The sequence below is a fragment of the Benincasa hispida genome, chromosome 11 (assembly GCF_009727055.1).
Source record: "Benincasa hispida cultivar B227 chromosome 11, ASM972705v1, whole genome shotgun sequence".
NCBI classification, from domain to species: Eukaryota; Viridiplantae; Streptophyta; class Magnoliopsida; order Cucurbitales; family Cucurbitaceae; genus Benincasa; species Benincasa hispida.
In genome coordinates this window covers 46,048,112-46,069,813 of record NC_052359.1, presented here as the reverse complement: position 1 = coordinate 46,069,813, position 21,702 = coordinate 46,048,112, and the positions used below count along the sequence as shown (strand labels likewise).

At 31.0% G+C, this 21,702-nt stretch overlaps 1 protein-coding gene across 1 annotated transcript; it reads left to right on the top strand.

Moving 5' to 3' along the window:
• Positions 1-14,638: 14,638 nt before the first annotated feature.
• Positions 14,639-17,886, top strand: LOC120092005 (F-box/LRR-repeat protein 4). Its single transcript, XM_039050193.1, has 2 exons — positions 14,639-15,735; positions 17,106-17,886. The coding sequence occupies exons 1-2, from the start codon at positions 14,925-14,927 to the stop codon at positions 17,702-17,704; spliced, it is 1,410 nt and encodes a 469-aa protein (XP_038906121.1). The 5' UTR covers positions 14,639-14,924; the 3' UTR covers positions 17,705-17,886.
• Positions 17,887-21,702: the final 3,816 nt, after the last annotated feature.

The window sequence follows — 21,702 nt, the reverse complement described above, 5'->3', positions numbered from 1 at the left end:
TCATGTTCAAGAAATAATCTAAAGGTCTATAGTATATGGATAAGATTGGGTGTCTTATCTTGGTGACATCATGGATACAACTACTTTGTAATAATTACAAATGGTTTGATCCAGACCATTCATGTGGAGACATGTGAGTGGTGGTGTCCTATATAAAGAATTTGTATAAGACCGGACTACGAAATTTAATCTCTATTTGTAAATCTGTTAATTGACGAGATTAATATTTCATAGGATGATCATGTGCGACTCAATCTTAATCCTAAATGATTCATGAACTCCTATTTGTGAGCTCATTCTTTTGATTTGTACGGGTGAAAGTGGCCCAAGTTGCCAACTTAATAAGCCTACTATTTTGGAGACTTGACTAGATAGGGAGCTGGGAATATAACTCCATAGGATGGAATTCACTCATTCCCACATAGGGTAGTACATGTGTAGTTCCTTAAGTGCTAGTTTTTGGGTCTCGAACAAGGGTCCCCACCTTCTCATTAGCCCGTGAGAGACTTAGTTTATGGTTGGACCATAAACAAGTTGTTTGTTAAAGGAATAAATGATACTTAAGGAAAAGTGGTAATTATAGGGGTAAATTGGACATTTGATCCAACTGTAATTATGAACCGTTCGTGAGGGATGACTTGCTTATGTGTTCAACTATGGGTCTACAGTGGTTTGCTCTTAAGGTTAATTTAATTAAATAGTTCAATTAATTAATACTGGCTCATTGAAGTTTATAATCTGTAGGTCCATAAGATTCCCTTGCTAGCTCACCATGGACTAATAAGGATTGAAAATGTTGAAAAAAAAATTGAAATGTTCAAATTTAGGTGTAAAATATTATTTGTATTGGATACAATTAATTACGTGGTTTATTATAAAGTTTATTTGAATAAGATTCAAATTATAGCTTTATAACATGAAGAATTAATTTATTTGAATATTATTCAAATAATTAAATATTTATTTGGATGAGATCCATATAAACAGTTGAATTATTTAATTTGAATAAGATTTGATTTGAATTAAATAAATGGTAGAAGAATTAATTTGTTTGAATGTGATTAAAAAAATAACTAGATAATTTGAATCAATTCAAATTAAAGTGTATATGCAGAAGATAAATATTTAAATATGATATGCGATATTAAATGGGAATGTATTTTATTATATATTATTGAATATTTAATTTAAAATATCTGTAAATGGATTCTTCTGATAGTATTAGGAGTGTCCCTGTAAATATCTATAAATAGGGCTCTAGGAGTCTTCATGGAACTTACTTCTACACAAGACACTTTCTAGTCTCTACGACATAACTTATACAATCAGTCTATAGAGATTTCTCTCCCAATAAAATTATCCCTTTTTTTTTTTAGAGAAATGCTATTTACAAATTATTCTTCCTTACTCCCTTTCATCTTTCAAGAATGGTTCCCACAAGCCAGATCTTTGCCAGAGTCATAACAAGGAATACCTCGTGGAGAATGAAGATTTTGAGGAGAAGATCTTGCTACAATTATTGATCGGTAAAGGTATGGTGCTTAACCTTCTCTTTATTTTTGTATTTTTAATTCATTCAAGAAATCAATCAAATGCTTCCGCTGGGATCCAATTCCCTTCAACTTTAATATTTTATACCACAACATTTACATAGCAACATACTCGAGTTGGATATGAGTCTACATAGTTTAAGTCAAAGGCCTCGAGTGAGAGAAAATATTGTAGATCAATTGTTGACAACATTTGAATGATATAAAGTAGATTTGTATTACACAATGTAAGTTTTTTTATAATTTTTTAATAGGTCTTTTATGGATAATTTTTTCAATATATTTGGATGCATTATCTATTTTTAATATCATATTGCTAAATCATATTTAAATATAAAAAAATTAAATAAAAAAGTTGTTATAAAATAAGTTTTGATTTATGATTATTTTTTTATCAAGAAACAATAAACAAAAATAGTTACCTAACATTTTTTAAATAATTAAAAAATAAATAGCAAGAAAAAAAATAAGGGGGAGTTGCAAAAAATGCTAAAGTTGTCCCCCCCTCCCCAACTTAGGTTTTATGTCCTAAAAATCATGGTTTGTAAACAATAAAACTTATTCTAAAAATTCAATAAGTTGTTATTGAATATATGAATTGCTTATTTCGTTTTAGAAATAAATCCAATAAACTAAAAGAACCATGACTGTTACATGAGTACTTGAACTTTATGTAAAGACATAAAAGTGGACCAGGTTCGAGTAAATAGTCAAAATGATCTATAGTATATGAATAAGTTTGGGTGTCTTATTCTGGTAACACTATCGGATGCGGCTCACTTTGTAGTTGTTACAAGAAGTTGTAAAGTGCTATAGACGATGTGATCCTAATTCGTACATGTTATGACATGAGGAGTAGGGGCATCCTATGCAATGGATTTGTACAAGATTGACCACGAAATTAGTTACTCTTACTTTATAGCGTTGTTTACTGTTTAAGGCTGACTATTTCAAAGCGATGACCTAGGTAACTTGATCTTAATCCCGAGCTAACTATGAACTCCTCCTTATTCGGGATCATCCTTAGATTTACATAGATGAGGGTTGGCTCAAAAGCGCCGGTTCAATAAACCTCCATTTCAGGGGTTTGGGTAGATAGCTGGGGACATAGAGTACAAGATGAAATTCACTTCTACCCGCTTTCAGGGATAGTAGAGATGTTGTTCCCTTGAGTGCTGACTCCGCATCTTGAACAAGGGGCTCCACCCTCTCATTGGCCCGAGAGGGACTCAGTTTGTTGATCGAATCACAAACCAATTGGTCATTAGAGGATCAGTGGGACTTAAGGAACAAGAGGTAATCTCGGGGGTAAAATAGACATTTGACCCAACCGTTATTACAAACAACCTATGAAGGGTTACTAATCATGGTTATATCGAGTGAACATATTATATCTACAGTGAGGGGAGTGTAACTATGAGCTTTAGTGAAGTAGCCCATTAGTTAACGAATGGGGGTTAATTCGGTGTAAAGAGTTTAGCCAATTAATCTCGGATTATTAGAGCCCATTATCTGTAGGTCCACGAGGTCCCTCTACTAGCGCATAAATAGATTAGCCTTAGAGTAGTGTGATAAGTTAATTTGAAACGTTCAAATTAGAATTAAGAGAATTGGTAATTATTGTGATATAATTACGCGTTTAGTTTTGAAATTAAACGGAATTGGAGAATCAATTAATATTTAAATATGATTTAAATATTAAATTCATGAACAGGGATTCATGAAGGAGAAATTTGTGTAAAATTAATTTAATATTTGATATTAAATTATTTAGAATTAATTAAATTATGTAATTAATTATTATTAATTTTATTAGAAAACTAATTAATGAATTAATTTTATAAAATTAATAAAGTTTTCAATTTTTAAAACAAAATTGATCTTGGAAATCAATTTATAAAACAAAATTGAAAAAGGATTGAAAATACAAAAATGGAAAGAGTGTTAGATCTCCACTCACTTACCAAGCAGCTCACTCATTTCCCACCAATTTGATTGAGTCAAATTTTCAAGCATGAGCTGCTCTTCATGCAGCAATCTTCATTGCATGATAGTCCTACAATAAATAGAGAAGATTGAAGTGGAGATCAGGCCAGCAAACTAATGCAATTAATGAGTTTTTGCTGAAAAGTTTGAGAGGTTGAAGAAAGTGTTCTTCAAGTTGCAGCAATGTGCTTGTTCTCCAAATTCCCTTTATTTCAGCTTATTTTGAGTCTCACAACTCAATCTAAGGCTTCAAGAGAATAGTAGGGAAGATCTTGAGGTGGTTTACAAGTGGATTTGGAGAAGATTTGCCGCTGAATTCGAGATTCAAATGGTTATAAAAAGGTATGTCATGAAACCCTCTTATTAGTTTATGAGCATGCTTAATTTATAGTCAAAACTAATGAATTAGAATGCTTATTAATCTTTGTTGCTTCCGCTGCATGCTGGTATCTTCTATCACCCCCCACCCCACAAGTAAAGATATACAACGTTGTACGATGAGGCTTCTTCTTCCTTCTTGCACGATTTCTCTTTCTTCTACACCCACTCGCTATACGTGTACACCTACTACTTCAAATTTCTTGAACTTCAACTTAAATGGTTTTTCTTCAACATCCACATAAATATCCAAGGCAAAGGCAAAGTGCCATCAATTTCCCAATAGTTTACTATTGATATGGATGGTTGATTATCATCAAATTACCTTTTATTTTTTGTCATTTGCTAAGTACTTCCATCGGATTACCTTACATTTTTTTTGTCAATTTCTATGTAGTTTCTTATTATCATCAGATTACCTAACTTGTCAATTACTATGTAGTTTCCGTTTGTTATATAAATATCACATGAATACCTTCCATTTTTTTTTTCAATTACCAAAAGGTTTCAACACTATCTAATTGTCATCTGATTACCTTTCATTTCTTTATCAATTACTAAGAAGTTTTGGATTACCATATGATTATCATCTGATTATCTTCCATTTTTGTCAATTACTAAGGAGTTTATGATTACATTTCGTTTGTTATTTAATTGCTCTATGATAACTGTTCGGTTGTTCTGATATCCACAGGCCCAAAACCACAACCATCCACTGAAGGCCCAAAACTTCAGATAACTTTAGCTAAGGTTGGCGAAAGATATGGCTGAAAATGAGCCACGAGTATTTGAGAATTCAGAACACGTGTATGGCAAAATTTCCTCAACCAGCTAAATAGGATAATGAACTTGGAAGGCAGACTCGAATAGGTAAATACTTTCTTTCTTCCTTATTCGATGGTCTCTCTTCTTTACTCAATGTTCTCTCTCTTACTTGATAGCTATTCTTCTTTACTCGATGAATTTTCTTCTTTACTCGATGCAACTCGATGCTCTGAAATTATTGTAGTTTGATTGTTAAATGTTATTTGTGTTGTTTTTGCAGAGAAACAGAAGAAAATTTGCAAGAAGAATAGGAGAAAGATAGGGAGAGAGCATAGTTTACGTGGTTCGGCCAAGATGCCTATGTCCACGGAAGATTTTATTTTCTTTTACTTCTTGAAGATTGCTTTACAGTAGTTTAGTGCTTACAAGAGAAAAATGATGAATAATAATGTTGTAGATCTGATCAGTAGGTATTTATATTGTATACCTCTTGTCAGTTACATGATGTATAATTTTCATTATGTAAAAACTAAATTAGGTGTACTATGTATTTGAGTCAACATTTTACAAATTCTCCACCTTGACTCTAATGCATGCAATATTCTAATCTTCCAGGTTCTGACCAAGTTGTTTACCCTGTATCTGGAAGATCGAAACCAACTAGCTCGAGAAATTTGATTAATCTAAGTTTTGGTACTGGTTTTGTCAACATGTCTACTGCATTCTTTGATGTATGCACTTTTAGGATTTCTATTTCCCCTGCCTCTACTTTGTCTCTGATGAAATGATACCTTATATCAATATGATTTGTTCTTGTGTGGTATTGTGGATTTCTGGATAAGTGTATTACACTTTAGTTGTCACAGTATAGTTTTACTATTGTTTGATTTAAACCAAAGTCTTTCAATAGTCCTTTAAGCCACATTCTGTTAATACCATGTATTCAGCCTCTGTTGTAGATAGGGTCATTTAGGTTGTAATGTTTCCTTCCAGCTGATTAGATTAGGACCATAAAGGAACAAATAACCTGTTAAGGATCTCCTTTTGTCCAAATCACCAACATAGTCAACATTCACATATCCATATAACTCTAGATTTGGTTTTGCAGATTTATGATAGGTTAGTCTTGAGTTTTTAGACCAAATTAGGTACCTTAGGATCCATTTAGTGGCCTTCCTGTGTCTCTTACCTGGGTTAGACATATATCTATTAACAAGGCTAGCTGAGTATGAGAGGTCAGGTCTAGTAGAAATCATCAAGTACATCAAACTTCCAACTGCTTAACTATAGGGTATAGTAGACATCTGTTTTAGATGTTCTTGGTCAGAATCTTTAGAAGAGTTGGCTGAGGATAACTTGAAATGTCGAGCAATTGGTAAGCTTACAGGTTTGACATCACTTAGATTGAATCTCTTTAGGATCTTCTTACAATAGCTAAGCTAGTTGATGCTTAGAACATACTATTTTCTGTCCCTTATAATCTCAATCCCTAAGACTTTACTTGCGTCTCCCAAATCCTTCATGTCAAGTTTTCTCTTTAGGAGACCTTTGACATGTGTTAGGTCTTCCTTAAACCTACCTGCCAGTAACATTTCATCCATATATATGAGTTAGTAAACTTTTTCCTTAGAGAAACATGTGTTTACATAAACACATATGTCATAGAAACTTTTTTTAAATCAAATACTAGAAGTATAGTCATTGAACCTTCTATACCAGCACATAGGTGATTGTTTCAACCCATAGATTGACTTGTTGAGCAGGCAATAGAGATTCTTTTTCCCTTTAACTTCAAATCCCTTAGGTTGTATCATATAGATTCTCTCTTCTAGATGTCCATGTAGTAAGGAAGTCTTCACATCTAGTTGATATAATTCTAAATTTTTTTGAGCAACCAAAGATAAGAGAAGTCTTATAAAAGTTTGTTTAATAATTAGAGAGAAAATATCCGAATAGTCTATTCCTTCCCTTTGTGTAAACCCTTTTTCAACCAACCTTGCCTTATACCTAGGTTTTAGATCACAAGATGCACCTTCTTTGAGTTTAAAAACCCATTTGGAAGCTACTGGTTTATAACCTTTAGGCAGGGGGGCAGAGACCAAGTATCATTCACATTTAGTGAGTGCAGTTCCTTATTCATAGCTTATATCCAATTTCTTCCATTAGGACAACTTGTTGCTTCTTCAAAGGTTGTTGGTTCTTGGTCAATGAGAGCTACTACAACATTAAGAACTAGATTCACATAGTTCATTTCAGTATATCGAGTTAGAGGAGTAATGATCCTTCTTTGTCTATCTCTAGTTAAGGCATACTGACTTAAATCAGGCTGTATATTAGCAATTTCCTCTTTCTCCCCTGTTTCTTCCTCTACATCTTCTAAATCCCTAGGTAGATTAGGTTCTGTAGGTTGCTAAATGATTATCTCCACCTCAATTCTTGTGATGGAGGTTTCAGCTTCATCTTCCAAGCCTCTTTTCTTTTTGCATAAACATCTCCTCTTCTTTGGAAGTAATGTCTCTACTAACTTTGAACTTTTTCTTTACTGGATGTCACATCTTAAATTCTTTGACTCCCTCAGTAAAGCCTACAAACATGCACTTGACAGCCCTGGCCTTTCACTTTCCCTTATTTTGATGTACAAACCTCACACATCCAAATACTTTAAGGTTGCAAGACTAAGATATGGTTTGATCACTTTTCTCTGGGGTAAGTAACTCTAGAGATGAGTGTAGGCACCTATTTAAGGTGTAGACAGTGTAGGCTGCAACTTCTGCCCAAAAAACCTAGAATAGCATCAGATAGCAAACACCTTACCCTTTCCATTATGGTTTTGTTTAACCTCTCAGCAACCCCATTCTGTTGAGGTGTGTACCTCACAATCCTATGTCTAGTTATACCATTCTCACTATAGAACTTATCAAAAACTTTATTACAAATTCAAGCCCATTGTCAGTTCTAAAGAGTTTTAACCTTTTAGATATTTGAGTTTCTATCATAGCTTTCCATTCTTTAAACTTCCCAAAGACTTGATCCTTAGTTTTTAGGAAGTAAATCCAACTTTTTCTAGAAAAATCATCTGTTAAGGTTAGAAAATACCTTGAGCCACTAAGACTTGGTGTAGAAGATGGTCCTCATTAGTCAGAATGGACATAGTCTAGTATCCCTTTGGTGGTATGTTGAGATTTTGAAATCTCTGTCTAGTTGCTTTCCCTAGGATGTAGTGTTCACAGAAAAAGAGGTGTTCACCAATCTCTTTGGGTAAAATACCCTGTTTAGACAGTGCTTGCATCCCTTTTACACTGATATAGGATAGTATTTTATGCCACAAGTCTACCTTTGTCATATTTGCAATAGAAATAGTGTAAGCACCAGTCACCATTTCCACTCCTCTAACAATATAGAGGTCATTAACTTTTTCACCAACCAAAACCACCTTAGGGTCCTTAATAACTTTTAGAATTCCACATCTTTCTCTTACATTCACACCTAATGGAGTCTAGCATACCCAAAGATATCAAGTTTCTCTTGAGTAAAGGTACATGTCTCACATTTCTAAGAAGTTTGACTGATCTATCATTTAATTTTAAGGATACTGAACCAATTCCTTTGATTTTACAGGTTTCATTGTTCCCCATGTACACTAATTATCCATCTACATTTTTATAGGTATTAAACAGGGTCTGATAGGTATCATATGATAAGTATAGCCAAAATCGAAGACCCAATCATGCTTCCTAAGGGAACTTACTTTGTTGGTTTTATTTCTAATGGAGGCTAAAGCATCAGAATAGAGGTAAGATCCTTCGACTACTGATCTTTCTCTTTCTCTTAATTTTTCCCTTTTAAGTTGTAGCAATCTCTCATTAAGTGTCCTTTTTCTTATAGTAGTTACATCTTAGTTTTGTTTTTGGTTTATGCTCTTCACTAGACTGATTTTTAGTTCCTTTAGAACTGTTCTGCTTGTTCTTGCCTTTAACACCCAACCCTTCTACATTAGACAGGTCATTTTTTACTACATGAAGCTTTAACTCCCTGGTTCTCAATGCTCAAATAATGGCATTAGTGGTGACTAATTCCCTGCCATATTTCAAAGCATTATTTGCCTTTTTATAGGCTTCGGGTAGAGAGATTAGCAAGACAAAAGCTTTATTTTTCATGACCAATCTTTTCACCAAGGCTCTTGAACTTAGAAAATATCTTCTTAAATTCTTCCAAATTGTCAGATAGTTTTTTAGTAGAATCCATCTTAAACGTGAAGAACTTCTCCCTTAAGAACATCTTGTTAGGAAGATCCTTGGTTACATAAAGACTTTCCAACTTGACCCACATTTTATGGCTGTGTCCTGATGATCACCTGTCTCAAAACGCTATCATTAAGATTAAGAACTAGAGTCCCATATGCATTAAGTTCCATATCTTCCTTTTCTTGATCTGTTAATGTAGGTGGAAAAGTAGATGGGTCTAAAAGGGCTCTATGGGTTTTATGTTGTCCAAGAATTACCTTGACTTTGGCTTTCCATAAGCCAAAATCACCCTTCCCGTCAAACTTTTCTATTTCAAACCTTGCAACAACCATTACAAACCTGAAAAGAATGCCAAGAACTTTTTTCTTGAGAATCTTGATGTTTCAAGAAAGATTGAACTGATGATCTTTAAACGCTTTGATACCAATTTTTTTGGGTTGTTCTGATGTCTGCAAGCTCAAAACCACAACTATCCACTGAAGGTCCAAAACTTCAGATAACTTCAGCTGAGGTTGGTGAAAGATATGGTTGAAAATGAGCCACAATTGTTTGAGAATTCATAACACGTGTATGGCAAGATTTCCTCAATCGACTGAATAGGATAATGAACTTGGAAGGCAAACTCGATTAGGTAAACACTTCTTCTTTTCCTTTCTCGATAATCTCTCTTCTTTACTCGATGTTCTCTCTCTTACTCGATAGCTATTCTTCTTTACTCAATGAGTTTTCTTCTTTACTCGATGACTCTTCTTCTTTACTCGATACAACTCGATCCTACTCGATACTCTGAAATCATTGTAGTTTGATTGAAAAATGATATTTGTGTTGTTTTTACAGAGAAACAGAAGAAGATTTGCCATGAGAATAGGATAAAGAAAGGGAGAGAGCACAATTTACGTGGTTCGACCAAGATGCCTACGTCCACAGGAAGATTTTCTTTTCTTTTACTTCTTGGAGATTGCTTTACAGTAGTTTAGTGCTTATAAAAGAAAATGATGAATAACAATGTTGTAGATCTGATTAGTAGGTATTTATATTGTATACCTCTTATCAGTTACATGATATATGATTTTTATTATGTAAATACTAAACTAGCTGTATTATGATTTGGGCCAACGTTTTACAATAACCTTAAAGACATTTTTTGGAACCTTGGGCTCAAGGTACATTACTATTCCAAATTTAAAATAATTTATTAGGCTAGAGGATGGTAGAGAACTACTAAAACAAATGGTATTAATAATAAGTATTTTGTGATTGTTATCTGATTGTCATATGATTGTTATATGATTTCGATATGATTGCTATTCGATTGATTACTATCTTATAATTATTGCTAATTCATTTTATACTCTTTAGGCTGTTGAGAATATAATGCAAAAAAAAAAAAAAAAAAAAATCTAATATATTGTTGATATACTTTAACAAGATACTTAACATAAATAAACTATCAATCATATGACAATCATAAAGTATCAAAGAGCAATTAGATAGCAATCAAATAGTAATCACAAATTACCTAGCATCAAATAGCAATCAGATGACAATCAAATGTGAATCACAAAGTAAGTTACAATCCTTGATCTCCAGCCAAAATATGGGACACCCAAATCAAACCCTTATTGACGAAGCTACACTCCTCAATCTCTTCAAATTCCAACAAAATCAACTCAATTTTGTCCTCCACCATCTATAACTTACAAGATTGAACAAAATAAAAAAGAACTATAATTGTAAGAGATTCGATCAGAGTGTAGAGAGAACTATAATTGTAATTTCATAAAAGTATTTTCACAATTGCCCAACTAATGGCGTAATGGCTGAGTGGTACATGTTCAAATCTGGAGTCTTCCATCAAAATTTTCCATTCTTTGTCTTTCATGCATACTTTTCTCTTGCTTCTCGAATCTTCGGTTCCAACCACCCTAGCTATTCGATGGTCAAGTAACAATTTTTCGTATTCCTCAATGACATTCGCGAGATCTTCAAACAACAGAAAGTAGAGAAATACGTGAGATATGACGATAGTAGACCCTAATTTCAATTGAGGGGTAATTTTGGAATAAGAAAATTTTTAAAATTAGATTCTCATAAAATGAGCAATGTGATTTTAGTTTTCGGGATATTTTGTCATATTTGCCAAATTTAAAAAATAAAAGACGTGATAACTAAATCCTATATTTTTTGTAATTCCCAAAAAGCAAATAGAAATTTATCCTCATTTCTATAAATTTGCCTAAAAGAATTATATAATTAATATAAGGTGTTAAAATGACGGCTCCTCAAGCACTGAGATTGCGTTGCGTTGCTTTTAGCTAAACTGCAAGTCTTTAATTGAGTGAAGCAAATCGTTAACTTCAAACATGATTTAAATTAGTTTCATTTAAAAAATAAAAATAAATAGAAAATACATTTGTTCCGTTTTTGGAGTTACTCTATAGGGATTTGTAGATATCTAAACTTGTTATTCTCTTTCTAATAAATTTCAAAACTTGAAAGTACTTAAATATTTCTAAATAACTTTCAAAAGTTGCGTTTTGATTTGTTAAATTTTCTCTTCGACGTTTAATAAGAGAAAAAAATTGAGTTGACATGTGACCATGTGCAATCTAAATTATACTTTATCTTTTCAGATTCATCGAGTTTAATGAATATTTTAACATATATACTTTTAAGAACTTTTTTCGAATTATATGAACAACATACTGAACATCATTAAAAAAGTAATATTTATCGATTTTCAGTTTAATCAGATTTTGAATTTGAAGATTTAACATTCAAAATTATACTAAAAAGTAATTTGAATAATATAGACCATGTTTTATAACTATTTTAATCATTATTTTGGTAAAAAGTTGACACATTTTAGATACCCATCTATTTGTCAATATACCAAGAAATATAAGTTTTATTGAAACCTTGTTTAATTATAAAACAAATCTATAAACCATGAATGCTATATTTATTTAGTTCGGTGTGAGCACAATCCAAATTTTCTTTTTTCTTGTTAGAAAGTCGTTTCATATTCAAATCTTCACTTTACATTCACAAATTATTATAATTCTATATTATTTTTTTGGATAATTACATTTGTTAGTATTTTTAGGAACAATAACCAAGTGTATAATATTATTTAAAAAATTGCAAATATAGACCAGTCAATCAGCAATAGACTTCATCGTTGATAGACTCTTACCAGTGATATGGTCTCTCACTGGACTCCTACTAATAATATGGTCTATCATTAAATTTGGCCATATTTGCAATTTTTTTAGTTGTATTGGTTAATACTTTGGGTTTAATGTCTATATTTGCAACTGTACCTTTTTTTCTAAAAATTTTGATAATAGTAACCACTAATGTAATTTAATAGTCTTATTAGTAAAAAAAAAAAAAAAAAAATAACTATTTTAAATGACAAAACTGCTAGAAATATCTTCAAATATAATAAAATATTACTGTCTATTGGTGATGAACAGTGATAGATATCTATCACGAACAATTACATTTTATTATATTTATAAATAAGTTAGTTAATTTTGTTCTATTTAAAAACAATAGTTTTGTTGTATTTAAAAACAACCCCTAAAAAAAAAAAAAAAAAAAGTAAAAAATGAGTTTTCCAAAAAAATTAGGGCAAATGGCACATTATTTGTTACATAATAAATCTTTGGTATCCAACAAAATAAGTTAATAATAAATGTTCTTTTTTTAAAACTTATTTTCATAAATGGTTATATTTTAAAAACAAAAGAAGTTAATAGTGGTTAAAAGATTAAAATTGTGGCCCCAATAGGCAATGTTGGAGGCGAAGCATGCTCCCCCAAACATTTGGGAATCTTATTTTATGTCCATTTACTCAATTTTGAGAAAGACGGCTCTTGCCCATCTTCTAAAGCAAAAGAGAGAACTTCTCTAGAGACTAGAGATAACGATTTAGATAATATAATTATTCTATACAATGCGAATGATAATTTAATTTTATATGGTTAAATGGCAATTGCTTGTTAGATCACGTAGATTATATATCAATTACGATTTTTTTAATAATTGAATTAAAATAAATATTCAATAATTTAAAATATACAAGTCGAACTTAACTTGAATAGTTACCGTGGAAAAAAATTGTTTGTTCCAAATATTTACGAGAATTACTACGTCAAATAGTTTTATGTAAAAAAAAAAATATATGAACCTGTAATGAATAGGTATTTGTGTCAAATATATATGGTAAAAAAAATTATTTGAGGAAGTTGTCACAATGTAGCAGTACTTTTACATGATTACGTACGTGAAAATGTAGATAGACTATAAAAATATTGGGGTTTTTGTATGGATTATCTTGATTTTATGGTTGTAATAATCATGTTAAATTGTTAATTATCTATATTGCTCATCGCGATTATAATAACTAAAATTAAGTTAATTTGTGCAAAAGTTTCTTCGCATGCTATGACTCTTCTTCCATCGTTTGTGTTAACACACTTCCTCACTCTCTTGCTCATTAATGCTCACTCTCCTTGTGCTTAACTCACATTTGCCACTCTAAGCCCTCGATATTAGTTCTGATTGGAAGTATAGATAATTAACATACCGTTGGTGCGGTGCGGTATGACATTTACAGGTGATCATCCTTCGTTAAAGAAAAAACAGGGGCAAAATGTAACAACATTCATCATATAAAATTTAGATCCTCTGTGCCAAAAAGAAAAAGAAAAAGAAAAAGAAAGATATTTTGAATATGTATTAAATTATTAGTAGAGATGTATAAATCATTTGAATCTCCCTATTAAAATGTTATTAAGAGGTAGTGACATCCAATACTTTTTCGGGTGAGTATTAATTAATACCTCTAAATTTTTGAGTTGTACAAATCAAAACTTTGAATTAACAATTGTATCAATTTAATCATGAACTTTCGTGAGTGTATCAATTTACATCATCATCTGGATTTCGTTCAACTAATATCGAGTATAACATATATTTTGAGTCAAGCAAACTTCTAAATTTCTATAAGTCAATTTAGACTATTTCATTACAATTACCTGTGAAAAGCATTGATTTTCAAATATGTGGAGATTTCTTCAAATATATTCAATTTTACAAAACGAACAATTAGAGAAACTGCACAGACAATTATCAAATAAAATAATGTCTAAAAGTCTATTGATTAATTTATAAAAGCTTAGACATTTAACCAATACAATTATAAGTTTCACACTAAATCTTTCTAGGTGGAACATAATGAATGATGCTAGTTATACTTACAATTTTTTCGAGTTTAAATTGATACAATTATTAATTTACAGTTTAAATTAATATATTCTCTCGAATTTAGAGCACAAGGTCATACTTTGGTGTAATCAAAATAATAGACCTGGATCGCAAACACAATTGGATTGCTTTTGATTACGTTGACTGAATATAATAATGTGTCACGTTCTACCGTTACTGCTACTGGTTGACCTTAACGGTAATGGTGAAAATTTCACAATTTTCATATTATGTGTAACGATAATGGTAACGGTAAAGGTAGTGGATCATACTTAATTTTCAATCACAATTAAATTGAAGATCTTTTATTTTTTAATCAGATTACACAATTTAATTACAAATCAACTAACCCACTTTTATGTTATGATTGAAGGATTACTATTAAAAGTGTAATCGTGGCCTAAATTGTATTTGAGAGTGACATCAAATAATTTCTCGAAGCTCTGGGGAGAGAGAGGAAGGAACTTTTTTGATTAGGTAAAAGCAATAGAAGAATTGCTTGGATGAAAGGTTTGCTTTGGACCATTACTTGTAAGTGCTTGAAATCCACACACACTTCTTTCTCTTTCTCTATAACAATCCTCACGGCGGAGAAAAACCCAACAAATTTTCGTCAAATCTCCATAACTCAGAGTAGGTCGAGAATATTTTATTTTTATTGTTTTTTTGGATGATTACGAAGATACTAATTTAGAGAGAAATTGAAGGAAGAATTTTGATAGGATCGATGGATAGCTTGCTTTGTGATGAATTGATTCAAGAAATTTTTCAAAAGCTGCCGTCGCCGTCGTCCTCCGCCGTGTCTCTAGTCTCGAAGCGGTGGCTCCGCCTCTACAGGACTTCCAAAACTGCCCTTTCTCTCCGCCTCTACAATTTATCCGTTTCATCTCTTTCATCTCTTCTCTCCCACTACCCTTTTTTATCTTCCCTTTCAATTCTCTCCGCCGATTCATCCGCCACGCCGGTAGCCACTCCCTCCGCTGAAATTTTATCCGAAATTCGCCGTTTCTGTACAAATCTCAAGGCTCTGAGATTCCTTGCCGGCCCTGTTTCTCTATCCTCCCTTGTTTCTCTCTCCTCTGCTTGTACCCACCTTGCTTCCCTGTCTATCAACATATATCGGCCGTTGAATTTCCGGTGGGTTGTTAATTTTCCGGGTTTGAAATGGCTTTCGGTCTCTGTTATCTCCGGCGAGGGTTTTGAAATTGAGGTGAATTCCGGCGATTGGGAGTGGGAGTCGGCAGAGGTGGAGGTGGAATTGGGGATTCAGAGCCTTTGTTTGTCCGGCCTCCGTGCTGGCGATTGGGGCGTCGGCTGGCTGTGGCGGAGCTGCAAGAATCTCCGGCAGTTACAGCTCCGCGGCTGTGAAACCGTCGGTGACGGCGGGTCGTTTTCGTCTTTCGTTGAGTGCTTGCCGGGACTCTGTGAGGTGGAGCTGCGAACTTGCCGGAGCATAGCCGACGGCGTTTTGATGAAATTGGCGGAGAATTGCCGGAATCTGACATCCCTTCTAGTTTACGACGGCGGCAGTCGAGAAGGTAGGTTGAATCATTATTATTATTATCTTTTTCTTTTTGCAAAGGAAATTACCATTGAAAAGTTTAGGTTTAAATTTTCCAAAAATGTTCTATTTGTCGCTAAAATTTTTAAACTCTCTGATTTAATTATTGAATTTTGAATATTATTTTATTTTAGTCCTTAAAATTTTAAAATAGTTAGTTTTAATCTTTGAATTTTTAAAATATTATATTGAGATTTTGTTTACTCTTTAATAAAATTGCGAAGTAATTTATATCTTTGAATGACTAGATAAGTTCGCTATACCAAAAGTCTAAAATTTCAATTTTGAATAAGGTGACAAAGCGGGAGATTTGAAAAGAAATTTTTACTTCAAAATTTTGGTCATTCGATATTTTAGCAGTGGTTATCAAAAAATATAAGCTACCTCTCACATATCTGTTGAAGAGTTAAATAATTTCAATAGTAGAGACTATAATGATTAGTTTAAAAAAGTTTAGGGACTAAAATGAAGGTTTTTTAAAATCTTAAAACGAAAATAGAACAAGATTCAAAGTTTGTGAACTAAAATAGAGTTCATACCAAAAGTTTATTATCATTTAGAGGGAGTCCATATTTTATTTAACACGATGTCATTTTAATTATGATTTTATATTTTGAATGGTTTGGCATATTTGTTTCCTACAAAATTTCTAAAAATGTTTTAGAATTTAGTGATCATGTGGTAGAAAACTTAAAAATCATTCCATAGCATATATGAATTTTGAGTTTGAAATTTTAAAATATAGAAATTTGATACGGTTGCATATTTAAATCACACACTTTATGATTTGTTAGAATAATATTGTAGATTAGATGAACTATATTAATTTTGATCTATTAAATTTTGTTAAAATAATTAAAACATAATCTATCTAATAATCGGAATAAATCTTATTTTTCTAGTAAAGTTGTAGATGTAGTAAATTCATTTATTTTTGTTAAACTAAAATATCCAACCATTTTTAACATAAATCATGTCTTCATTGTACTAAAAAAAACCACCTTTTGTTAACTTAATTAATAATTGTAAATATTATAATTAATAGTGTTTTATGGTTTTTCAATATATTATCCAACATATTTTGGACCATTATTTTTAAAGATATTTAATTCATAAAACTAAAATATTACCCACACTATTTTTAGCTTGGATTTTATTTTCCAAATTTATGTTTTTAAATCCCTAACCAAAACGGGACCTTTTTAAATATAAAAAATATTTCAAAAAATTTTAAAAGTACTTTTAAGAATTTTTTTTTTTTTTTTTACTGTAAAATCTAAATATTTTTGAGATTTTTATATTTATAAGATTTTTTCTCAAACATACTCTTATTTTCAAATCATAAAGGTCTCCTTCAATTCCTCGGTCGCCAACAAAGAAATCTAGAGAATCTCGACCTGCGCCTGCCTCTCGACCTCAACAATGAGCATCTCGTCGCCATTGCCATGAACCTTCAAGATCTCTCGTCTCTCCGATTGCAGAGTTGTTGTCTCATCACTGGCGACGGTCTAAAAGCCATCGGTACCGCCCTCGGCTCTCGTCTCGAGGAGTTAGCATTAATTAACTGCGACGTCGTGGAGAGAGAATCCGGGTTGCTGGCCACCATGGGACAGAACTTGAAGCAATTGAAAAGTCTTGACCTATCTCACAATGAGACGTTGATGGACAAGGACTTCATCTCCATGATAATCTCTTGCAACTCCATTAAAGAGCTTAAGCTTAGGGGCTGCAAATGGCTGACTGGAGCTGCCATTTTTGCACTGTGGAAGAACTGCAAGGATTTGGAAACCATTGACATTGTCCAATGCCCTAAGATTCATTCCATTTCAGTGGAGCTTTATGCCATGAATTTGCCTAAATTGAGACAACTCAAGGTTGAAGATGACAAGATTTATGATATTGTGAGGAACTCGGCCTCGCGTCAATTCGTCGAAATTGTTGCTTGATTCGAAGAGGATATAATAAATGGTTCCTCGAAAAAGATGGAACATAGTAAATAAGAAAGATGATTCATAAATTGTACTATATTTTTTAATTCGACCATTGTGAAGTGGGGGATCGAATCGGATCGCTTTTTAAGATGATATTGATGTTTTATCGAAGTTATGCTCGAATTGGCCGTTAATGATTTGTGGTATATGTTGGAATATAAATTATATGCACGTTAATATTAAAAATTTGTATGTATGGAATAAATTAAATGTTTGATGTCTACTAGAAAATAAAATTGTACTTGCTTTGATCATAATTCAAAGTGTTGAATCCTGCAAAGTTCACGTGGGCCAAAATATATGTTTGCCATTTAAATGTGGTATATGGGTCATCAGATTAATTTAACTAAAATGACTGGATAATACGAGGATGAGCATAGTAGGTCGAAAAATTGAGCCGATTGATTGAAACCGACATTGATTGATCGGGTGATAGCAAATCGTTGGTCGGTTCGGTTTAAAGAAATAAAAAACTGACATGTGGTCGATCGAAGGGGTTGGTTTGGTTGGGTTGAGACTGACCGATCGATCGACTTTCATATTCTTTATATGCATATAGATAATTCTCAATTTCTCATTTTGAAGTGAGGTTCTTAATTTGTACTAAAAAATATATGATAGTAAATATCAAAAGACTCTCGCAACCCAAATTGACGAACTAAATTTCCAATGAGGAAAAGGAAGGTTCACAAATGAGTAATCTCAAACCCAAGTTTCTTAATGAAAAAATAAAAAATGAAGGCTCCGTTGGTTCCGTTCGATAACCATTTCGTTTTTTGTTTTTGAAAATTAAATCTATTTCCTCCCCATTTATTACAATGATTTGCATATTTTTCAAGTACAATGATTCAATTCTTAGCCAAATTCCAAAAACAAATACAAATTTTCAAGCCCCGCTTGGTAATCATTTTATTTATTTATTTTTAAATTAAGCCTATAGACACTACTTTAACCTCTAAATTTTCTCATTTGTTATTTATTTTTTTACTAATAGTTTAGAAAACTAGACTAAAATTTGAAAACTAAAAAAAGTAGCCCCGTTCGAAACCATTTTATTTTTTGTTCTTGTTTTTGAAAATTAAAGTTATAAACACTATTTTCACATCCAAATTTATTTCTTTATTATCTACTCGTCACTAATGATTTAAAAAACTAAGCCAAATTTTGAGGACTAAAAAAGCAACTTTCAAAAAGTTGTTTTGTTTTTTAAATTTGACTGAAAATTCAATCATTGTATTTAAGAAAGATGCAATTCATTGTAAAAAATGTAAATGAAATAAGCTTAATTTAGTAATGTAGCTTTTAAAATCTTGTTTTTATTTTTGGAATTTGACTTCGAATTTAACCATTGTAATTAAGAAATATGCAAATCACTGTAAGAAATGAGGAGAAAATAGACTTAATTTTAAAAAACGAAATAGTTACCAAACTTAATTTTAAAAAACGAAATAGTTACCAAACAGAACCTAAAGTTACCTTTTTTAGTTTTCAATATTTTTCTTCGTTTCTTAAACCATTGGTAAAAAGTAGATGACAAAAGAAAAAAATTTAAAAAAATTTAGAGGTGAAAATAGTGTTTATAGGCTTAATTTTCAAAAATAAAAAATAAAAAATAAAATGGTTACCAAACGGAGCTGAAATAATTAATAATTAAAAAAAAACTTTGGATACTAAGTAAAGTAGATTTTATTTTATTTTATTTCATTAAGGAGAAAAGATAAGATTGATAAAATCAATCAATCGACGACCCGACAGACGGTTGGTTTTCAATTCTTTGGCGGTTGAGGTTGATTTGGACATTTTTTTTTTCAAATCAACCATAGTCAATTCAGTAATTGTTTGGTCGAAAAACCAACTCCGACCGACCGATGCTTACCTTCATATGTATAGCTTAATCGACACAAGACATGCATCAAATTGTGAACGAGAAATAAAAGTTTCCTATATTCTTATGGGAGGTTTTTTTTTTGGTGTAATGGTAAGAAACACTTTTCGTTTCATCTTTGTAATTTCACTTTTTACTAAAAGTGAAAAAAGATTTGTTGGAAATCAATGGTTATATATATATATATATATATAAAAAAAAGATTAAATAAATATAACAAGTTTATAAAGTATTTTATACTCTGAAATACAGTTGTTGGCTATTATTTTAGAAGTAGCAGCAACGTTAAATCCAGCACATATTTCTATTCTGGATTTTTATTTGTATTTAAAGGGGAAAAAGGTTCAATAATATTGTGGCCAACTGGCGATTTGGTTCTTCTATGTCAATGTGTGAATGATGTTTTAAAAAATAAAATAAAATAAAACAAATATTTGTGAATGAGGTTGGTGAGCTGATTTTGTAGGCTTCATTTGACACTGATTTAGCGGTCAGCAACAATATAAAATAAAATAAATCTGGTTTTTAAATTTAAAAAAAAAAATCTTATTTTTAGTTTTTATAAGGTCCAAATTAGAAAAAAGAAAATTACAACGTCTTTTATTTTCATTTTTGGAAAAGCCAAAATTCATTTAATAATCATTTCTACCAACTGTACAGTAATTGTTAAATTATAAAAACAGAAATTTTAAATTTATTTTACATGTATAATTTGTATCTTCTAATTTATAATGTTTATAGGACGGTAGATAGATGTGATCGAAATAAATATGAACTGGAATTATGTGGGAAAAATAAATGGTGTTTATTTGGAGTTAGTATAAAAATAAAATTATCATTTGAGTTGCAAATGATATACTTGCTAATGATGTAATCTTATTATTAAAAAATATGAAAATTAAAATAAAGTTGTTATTTGTTAAATGAAGCTATGTCTCTTTGAATAAAAAAAATACCTTAAACTCTTTTAAAATACGAGAGTGAAGATCAATATTGGAAAGACATCTTTTTCGTACGAAATAAAAGTTCTAATAAGAAGTCAAAGCTAATTAATTCATGGTCGTTGTGTTCCTTTCTTTGAGAATTTTACAGAGGTCATAAATATTCAAATAAAAATTGGGTTTTTAGATGTTAGATTGAATGCCAATTTATTGTGCACGCAAAAAACAACCATTCAAATATTATAAAAGCTATAGTTTTACCATCTTTATTCATGCACCAATTCGAATAGTAATGACATAATTGGTTTGCAATCTATATTTCGTTTTATATTTTTGGATTATGTTTACGAAAAATTCGTTTTTAGATTTTATGATCCAAACAGTATAAATTATGAAAACAATATTTTAATGTTTCCGTTGTATCCAAATTTTGAATTTTAAAAATCTTCAAATGCATGATTATCAAAGATAAAAACGTTTAGAAATACAATATGTCATACAATAAACTCAAATCATTTTTTTTAACACTAATGTATCATGTAATGTATGGTAGATCATATAACATTACAACATAATAATTATACTCAATGCTTTTATATAAAAGTTTTCATAAACAAATCAACAATAGTTTATTGACAATCAATATTTAGTGAATAATTACGACTTTCTTTTACGATTTATAAATATATAGTATCATACATATGTTAAATAAATGTTTAAATTATAATATAAATATTTAATATGCTACAAAACATGTATATAAAAACATAAAATATAATTCCATTTTTATTTAATCGATCGTTTTCAAATTTCATGTTTATAGATTTTTGGTGTATTTGGATTGAATTTCTTATAAATATTTACACACACAAACACTTGATTTAGATATATATACCTTTATTTATCTAATTGTTATGAAAAAAGATACAATAATTTTGATGTCTAACCCTTGGTGTAGTCTAGTAGCCAGCTCCTTAGACTATGAATTTAGTAATATACTACATTTATATACCTTACAAAAGTTAAAAAGAAATCTCTCAACTTTTAATTTTGTGCCTAATAGATTTATGTTATATTCAACATATTTTTAAAAAATAATAAATTTAATTTATTAAATTGTATATATA

What these genes read in the sequence shown, in the direction of transcription:
- LOC120092005 (XM_039050193.1), top strand. Translation starts at nt 14,925, where the DNA reads ATGGATAGCTTGCTTTGTGATGAATTGATTCAAGAAATTTTTCAAAAG. An exon ending in CGACGGCGGCAGTCGAGAAG is followed by an intron (nt 15,736 to 17,105) that starts GTAGGTTGAATC and finishes CAAATCATAAAG; the next exon opens with GTCTCCTTCAATTCCTCGGT.